The sequence below is a fragment of the Engraulis encrasicolus genome, chromosome 17 (assembly GCF_034702125.1).
Source record: "Engraulis encrasicolus isolate BLACKSEA-1 chromosome 17, IST_EnEncr_1.0, whole genome shotgun sequence".
Lineage (NCBI taxonomy): Eukaryota > Metazoa > Chordata > Actinopteri > Clupeiformes > Engraulidae > Engraulis > Engraulis encrasicolus.
This window is the reverse complement of record NC_085873.1, coordinates 6,710,350-6,717,849: the sequence shown is the minus strand read 5'-3', so window position 1 is coordinate 6,717,849 and position 7,500 is coordinate 6,710,350. Positions and strand designations below refer to the sequence as shown.

General features: G+C 42.7%; 1 protein-coding gene across 1 annotated transcript in view; it reads left to right on the top strand.

Annotated features, from left to right (window-relative positions):
* Positions 1–7,500, top strand: part of tbkbp1 (TBK1 binding protein 1) — a 63,708-nt gene that overhangs the window by 46,923 nt on the left and 9,285 nt on the right. Inside the window, exon 7 of the mRNA XM_063221109.1 lies at positions 5,203–5,318. Within this exon, the coding sequence (XP_063077179.1) occupies positions 5,203–5,318 (116 nt within the window). The remainder of the gene's footprint in view (positions 1–5,202; positions 5,319–7,500) is intronic.

Sequence of the window (7,500 nt, the reverse complement as noted above, 5' to 3'; positions counted from 1 at the left end):
CTCTCCCTCCTCTCTCGCTTTCTCTTGCTTTCTCTCTCTTTCTCTCTCTCTCTCTCTCTCTCTCTCTCTCTGGCTCACTAGCTTGCTTGCTCTCTCTCGTCATGCTGCCACTCTTCCTCTTTGCGGTGTGTGTGTGTGTGTGTGTGTGTGTGTGTGTGTGTGTGTGTGTGTGTGGCTTTAGAAGAAGGATAGAGGGTAGTGAGGTTAACCCTTCAGCTTCTATTTGCAGGACTACAAAATTACCAGAGGCCTAATACAGAGATGCGCGCACGCACACAATGTACACACACACGCACAGTAGTCTTTCTCTATGCAGTAGGTGACTGCATGCGCCATGACCATTTATTTTGTCCAAATTTCACTGCAATGCTCATGACGGTTATGCAGAGATATGATATGGCACTTTTTTACATTATATTACATTTATTATTATGAGATAGTCTTATGATTGATTATATATAGACCTCATTAATCACATGTAGGGAAGAAACACGGCTGTTAGGAGAACCTAATTAAGCACTTTTTGGATTGTGTTCATGCCATACCCCAGGCTACCAAAACATTCGCTTCTGTTTTTATTTTTAACCAGCAGCTTTTCAGTTTAAGCCATAAGCTATACTTAACAATTTCTCATTCTGTCTGTTGACTTTTTCATGCTGTTTCTAACTTATTGTTTTGTGCATGTGTGCAAATGTCAAATGTATAGCTTCATCAGTAGGTGTTGATAAAAAATCTGCTTCTTTCATAAGGTGATTCATCAACTCTAAAATGTTGCATCATTCTCCTGTAACATGATATTTTGTGACTGTATGTCAACAAGTATTGATGGTTTGGGGACAAGCTACGAGATACAACATACAACAGCTTTTATTGTCATGTACTCGTGAATTTCATTTGTGAGCGAGGAAAAGTTTTGCACTCAAGAAAGTCCCCAAGAGAAAAATGTAGGAAATGTAGAAAAAAAGTCTTCTCAGAAAGTGAAAAGTGATTTGAAGAAGAATTCTGTGACCCTAATCTAGTTTGTGACACCTTCCTTATTCATTAAATGGAATGGGACCCAGCTACTAGACATGCTTTAGCTGTATGTCCTACCTAGATCACTAAGATCAATGAAGAAGACCTTTTTGGTAATTGCAAAGGTCAAAACATAGTGTGGAGAGGCAGGCCCAATCAAATCAACAACATAACTGTTCCATTCCATTTGATTCGCCGCGACGACCTGATGACGGTTGGATTTCGCCTCTCTTCACTTCGCTTGCTTCGCCTCCTATGTGTCCCTACCATTAAGAGCTAATAATACACTGGCCACAGAGGCCTGCAGACATTGCAGACACACCATGTTAGAGTAATTTAACTCTCCAGTTAAGTGCCTTTTTTGCATTAACATAAGTTTACTTTGAAACATTGGCACGTGTAAGGAGTATTGATGGTATGGTAGAGAAGGTGATACCTCTAGCTAGCTGTACGTTCCCACAGCCTCGTACGTACACTGCAGCTTATCTCCCTTCATCTGCCATACGGTAGCTGCCGAGGTGTCGACTTATTATAAAACATAGCTGACTTTTTTGAAAGTGGTTTGCTGACATCAAATAGAGCTAAACCTCTGATCTTATCTCTCTCTCTCTCTCTCTCTCTCTCTCTCTCTCTCTCTCTCTCTCTCTCTCTCTCTCTCTCTCTCTCTCTCTCTCTCGTTCCCCTTCACTTCCTCCCCCTCTATCTCTCATCTCTTGCACACTGCTACTTGTTTTCCTCTAAGACTGTTGAACTTGGCTTATCTCGACAGCAGTGGTTAGGTATCTCTCGATTAACCTCTGAGATGACACTGAGATGTTTGGATAGGGCGCAGTGGTATTGAGACACCAAAGCAAACGGTTGGCATCAGGAAAGTGGTTTGGTTGGAGGTTGTACATATTTGGTCTGAATTTGGTCTAAAAAATGTCCCACTAAAGCATGTATTAAAATCCATGTTATTTTCAAAGTGTAATAGACAGGGCTGCTGCCAAGCTTTTGGAGACCCTAAGCCACCCTCATAATTAAATAATAATAATAATAATAGTAATAACAATAATACGTTCTTTGTCAATTTCAGTTTAGAAGGCCCAGGTTTTGGGGGCAAAGTGGTTCGTCTGCTTATTATGCCTAGCGGCTGCCCAGATAATAAAATGCCAGTACATTACTGTTTTGTCATTCTCAAACTGACGTCAAAAGTCTTCACTATAACTGAGACCTGTAACACTCACCAAAAGTGAATGTAGTCGTCAAAAGTGAAGGCACAAATATTGCAAAAGAATTATGTGTGTGAAAAGGCTGTGACATTGAATTGTTGTGAACACTTTACTCAGATTTAAAATGTGAATGCATTTTGGACACCCTGCAGATGGTGAAGTAAAACATCTCAGACCCTCTATCAAAATTGACTGACCCAGTGTTTTGCTGTGCAGACAATCAAAGAATGCTTGATACACCATTCCCAGCTAATAAAAAGAAAAAAAAGTGAAAATAAAACTGTGAGAAGAGATGCAGGGTCGGCTTAGGCCTTGTTGTCATAGTGAAGATGGTGGCGGATGTCAGTTGGCTTGGAATGTCTTGTTCGCTGTCAGCATGTTTCTGGTTGACGTGACAAATAGCCTGAAACTGCTTGAGGCAGGTTTCTCTCCCTACATGCCTCCCCCATCTATCGATTGGCTTGTATTTAGAAGTGGGAGAAGCTGGACTTCTTTTTGGAGCTTGAAGCTTTAAGTTTTATGCTCATTTACTGTGTTTTTGCTACCATGAACCACATAAATCAGTATTTTGACAGGCATTCTGCATCAATTCAAAATGATATGCAGCCATTCTGTCTAGCTTAGTGTTCCATGGTGGCGTGGCAGAAAATCTACAAGGACTAGCCCAAAATAATCCTAAATGCTATAATGATTTGGAATGGCTCATATTTATAACCTGGTTCTCACGCAGATGGACGATTATCATCGTGCAAGCTCACAAAGTTGAGCGAAAATGCACAAAGGGTCTGCCTGAGAACCAGGCTAACACATTTAAGCTTCCCAACCACATGTGACTGATTGGCTGTACCGACTCTTTCACCTGAGTGAAAGAGAATGGCATGACAAGATGAAGACGACGAAGAAGAAGAAGTTTTTTTCTGACTTGGGCTTTGAATCATCTAGGGCTTTACAAAATCATGTTTGTAGGTCAGATGCCATTGCTCTTTATATATGTTGCTGTGTAAGAATAATCTAAGGACATTTAAATAGTGCAGACGCGCTGCCAGCTCTCGTGCCAGTTTGTAGAGGAGTAGCCTACATATGGGCCTGTGGGAAGCGCTGTGGTTCTCTCTCTGGCTTCAACTGTCTGTTTGCTCTGCAAACAGAAAAAGAAAATGCTCTAATTCTGGAAAGATCTTATCTTGGAGCGTTCTAATTCTGGAAGCCAGGCTGACATACGTACTAGCAGCAGAAGCCAAATGGCAAATCTGCCATAGCAAGTGTTTTTTATCGTGTGCATGTAAAAGTGTTACGTATTGCTTCTCGTGTGTGCCTTTATAATGGATAGTTAGCGAATGGCCTAAGAAAAAATAATGGACATACAGACAGACATACAGACAGACAGACCGACATAGATAGACAGATATATACCAAATGCACACACATAGTGTACAGTATACACGCAGTAAAATGCAGTGCTAATTTAACACTTAAACTTAGTGTACTCTAGGACCACATACACTCGAAGATGTTTAACTGACTCTCAAAGTGTTGCATTATCACTAAAAAATGTACTGTGCAGCACCAAATATCAATGTTAATGTGCTGTGCCTGTGTCTTTGTTCACCTGTGGGTGGACTTGTCCTTAGCCCACACAGAGCTAATTAGATATACTGATTAATAAATGACTCTACTCTACAGTACAGGGCGTCCCAAAACAAATGTATACATGGCGGTTTAAGTTACCATGAAGTAGGTGTTTATTGAAATTCATTCCGTTTTTTTTCGTCTGATTGAATTTATACTTGTATTGTGCCACCATCTATTTCTTGACAGGTTTCTATCAGATGCCTAACCTGACTCTCCCCAACTGCTATGCTTTTCCTTCGTCTTCACGATACCATCTGGGAACCCCCACACAATGGACATGTTTTCAATGATGCTCCTTATCAAAATTCTGTGCATGTGATTGGATAAAAATTCTGATTTTCACGGTCCCCAGATGGTAGGTTGAGGAAACCGGTGTAGTTTGGTGAAATGCTGCCAGATGGTATATGTCAGGTTAGCAGATGCTTGCAAGAGTTTCAAAAAATTAACGCCACTGTTGAAAACAAATAGAGATTAGAAGGGAAATGTGTGTGATTCACATTGTCAGCTCTGCCTGGACCAGAATGGATGGGTGTGTGTCATTTTTTTTCTCATTCCCTGGCCTGTGTCTGTACCAAATTTGAAGTCCACCTGGGAAACTTCCATTGTCTTTGTGAGAGCATTCCACGACACAGTGCTCACTACACACAACAAAATGGCATTTATAACTCATCCATTCAAGGGGGCAGCTCCAAACGGCACCCCAAGGTAGCAGTGGGAGCAATGTGGTGGTACCATGCTTAGGTTACCTTAGCCGTGGAGGAGGATGGGGGAGAACACTGGTTAATTACTCCTCCCACCAACCTGGTGGGTCAGGAATCAAACGGACAACATTTGGAATACAAGTCTGACGCCCTAACCTCTGATTGCCCTGTCATTGTGTCATATGTCAAATGTCATGGAAAAGTTCAAAAATCCATGCACAGCTTGCAGATGCTGGTAAGGGCGTTTCACCTCTGCACAATTGACAACGCACATTCTTAGCTCTGAATGAAGGGGCAAACAGGTGTGTGGTAAACTTATTTGTTTTTGGAGTCGAATGTCATGGCGTTGTGCTCAGGGCCGGATTAAGGCAGCCTGGGGCCCCTAGGCTACAGGTTGCTGTGGGCCCCCCCGGAACACAAATTTTGCGACACATTTACATACAGTGTCATAATTACAAGCCACCAATCAAGGATAGCATGTCTACCAACTGTACTGAACATAACAGATTAATTTTTCAATATTGCATCTTGTCAAAAGTTTGACTTTTGACCAATCAGGGGCCCCCTGGCAGGTGCAGACCCCTAGGCTGCAGCCGTATCTAGCCTGTGCATTAATCCGGCCCTGGTTGTGCTATTTGTGTGTGCAGGGTGAACCTGGCGCTGGCCTACACGGAGCTGACGGAGGAGCTGGGTCGACTGCAGACGCTCAGCGCCAAGCAGAGCGAGATCCTGAGGAAGGTCTCCCAGGAGCAGGCCAGCCCCGGTGGGTATATTCAGTTACTATCTACTGCACTAATGCTTGTTCTGCCCGAGTTCCGGGGTAGACTATCCCTATTTCCCAATGTCAAGTGTTCTAGCCTTGGTAGTGCGTGAAACGCAAAGCAATTGGATACTCTGGTGAATTCCGCAGAGTATGCAATCACTAGGCGCTTCACGCACTACTAAGGCTAGAACACTTGACATTGAGAAATAGTGAATATGTAGTAGAGTAGACTACAGTATAGTACTTTTATTAATCCTGAGGGAAATTAAAGGACCAGTTCAGTCAATTTCAACATGCAGTTGTAATGCTCACACTACCCTGGACTTGTCAGTACCTGAGGTTTTTTTTTTTCTTCTTCAGCCTTTTCCGAGATCTTGGTCATTGTAATGGGGGCAGCGCTTTGTTTACATTTCAATAAAACAGTTTTATTTATTCCCAAAGACATCCGAAAGGCTATACAACATCAGCAGACAACCAGCAAACAGCAGTACCTTTTGGGGAAATATTTGGAGTAGGCTAGGTAAGTGCCTATGTTTAAAAAAAATGTAGACATTCTGTTGCCCCCATTAGAATAACTCATATCTCGGAAAGGGCTTAGCCGAAAAATGTGGCATCACCGGGTATACTGACAAGTCAAGGGTAGCGTGAGCAATACAACAGCATATTGAAATTGACAGAACTGGTCCTTTAAGGTGTCTGACAGCTTACATAAATACACACATATAAAACATACACAAATACCTAATTCACATTATTGCACATTGCAGATTACAGTTAACATATAGCATACACTTGAGTAGAGCAATGAGCCTTATACACACACGCATTCTCTCTCTCTCTCTCTCTCTCTCTCTCTCTCTCTCTCTCTCTCTCTCTCTCTCTCTCTCACACACACACACACACACACACACACACACACACACACACACACACACACACACACACACACACACACACACACACACACCAGTAACGTGCGGTCAGCTTTATGGCTGGTGAGGCAGTGACTTATCAATATTTGCCAAATACCTATAAGTTTCATATGTCGCTTTCTGAACATAAGGTAGGCCTACATATTAAAACATACTGCATTTAGAGAAAATGCCATTAGAGATATCTCTCTCTCACACACACACACACACACACACACACACACACACACACACACACACACACACACACACACACACACACACAGGATTCAGTGGTCCAGACTCGGCGTTGGCGCAGGGGGCGTGGGTAGAACTAAACAACGGTGGGACAGTGCCATTTAACAAGTTTGAGTCAAGTTCACCATATAACTGGCGGCAGAGTCACGTTTAGTTCTACCTAGGCTACCTACTGCACAGGCTGCGCTACTAGGCCTGCTAGGCCTACTCCTCCTCCCTACACCAATATGTCTGTTAGAAAGGTGGACACCACATTCAGATCAGACGCGATATGTGTCCAGGATTATACTGTATTTTTATAGGCCGTCAAGATACAAGGCCATTCTCAGTGTTTTCTGGTCTTTGAAAGAGGGGACGCTGATAACCCCAAGCCACATGAGCATTTTGGACAAAAATGCTCTTATGGTGAATTTTGAGGTCTGCTTATCAGCGTTCCTTTCACTCCACCACTCGAAAATAGGCCTACAGATCCGATGCTTGCGTTGTAATAGGCTACCGCTTACACAGCAACAATTCACATTATGCATTCAACAACAGAATATCATCCCACCGGGATGATCCTTCTGGTAGCCTGTGAAATAGATAATGAAGCCAGACGTGGCCGTGATCATGGACAGCTACCACCTCCGGTAGAAAAGACTAGAGTAGACAGAAAATAGGCACGACATGGTGCGTCATTTGAGGACACTCCTCCTGAGAACCGTCAACTATCACACTCATCCACATCAATGATCATACCACTGCGGACCCAAACTCAACCTAAATACTATAGGCTAAACAATAGACAATGACGCTGAAATATTCCACAGTCGTTCATCTCGAGGATGGACATTTCAAAGAATGTCAGACGAGCCGAAACCTCAAAGCGTGTATCTATACAGCGTTTGATTATTATCATTTTTTTAAAAAAAACTGCCTCGTTAGGATAGCAAGCAACGTTATCACTTGGGCATTACTGGGACTGGCAAAGTGAACACACAGCTGCAAACCAAACCAAAAATCCAGGAACCCAC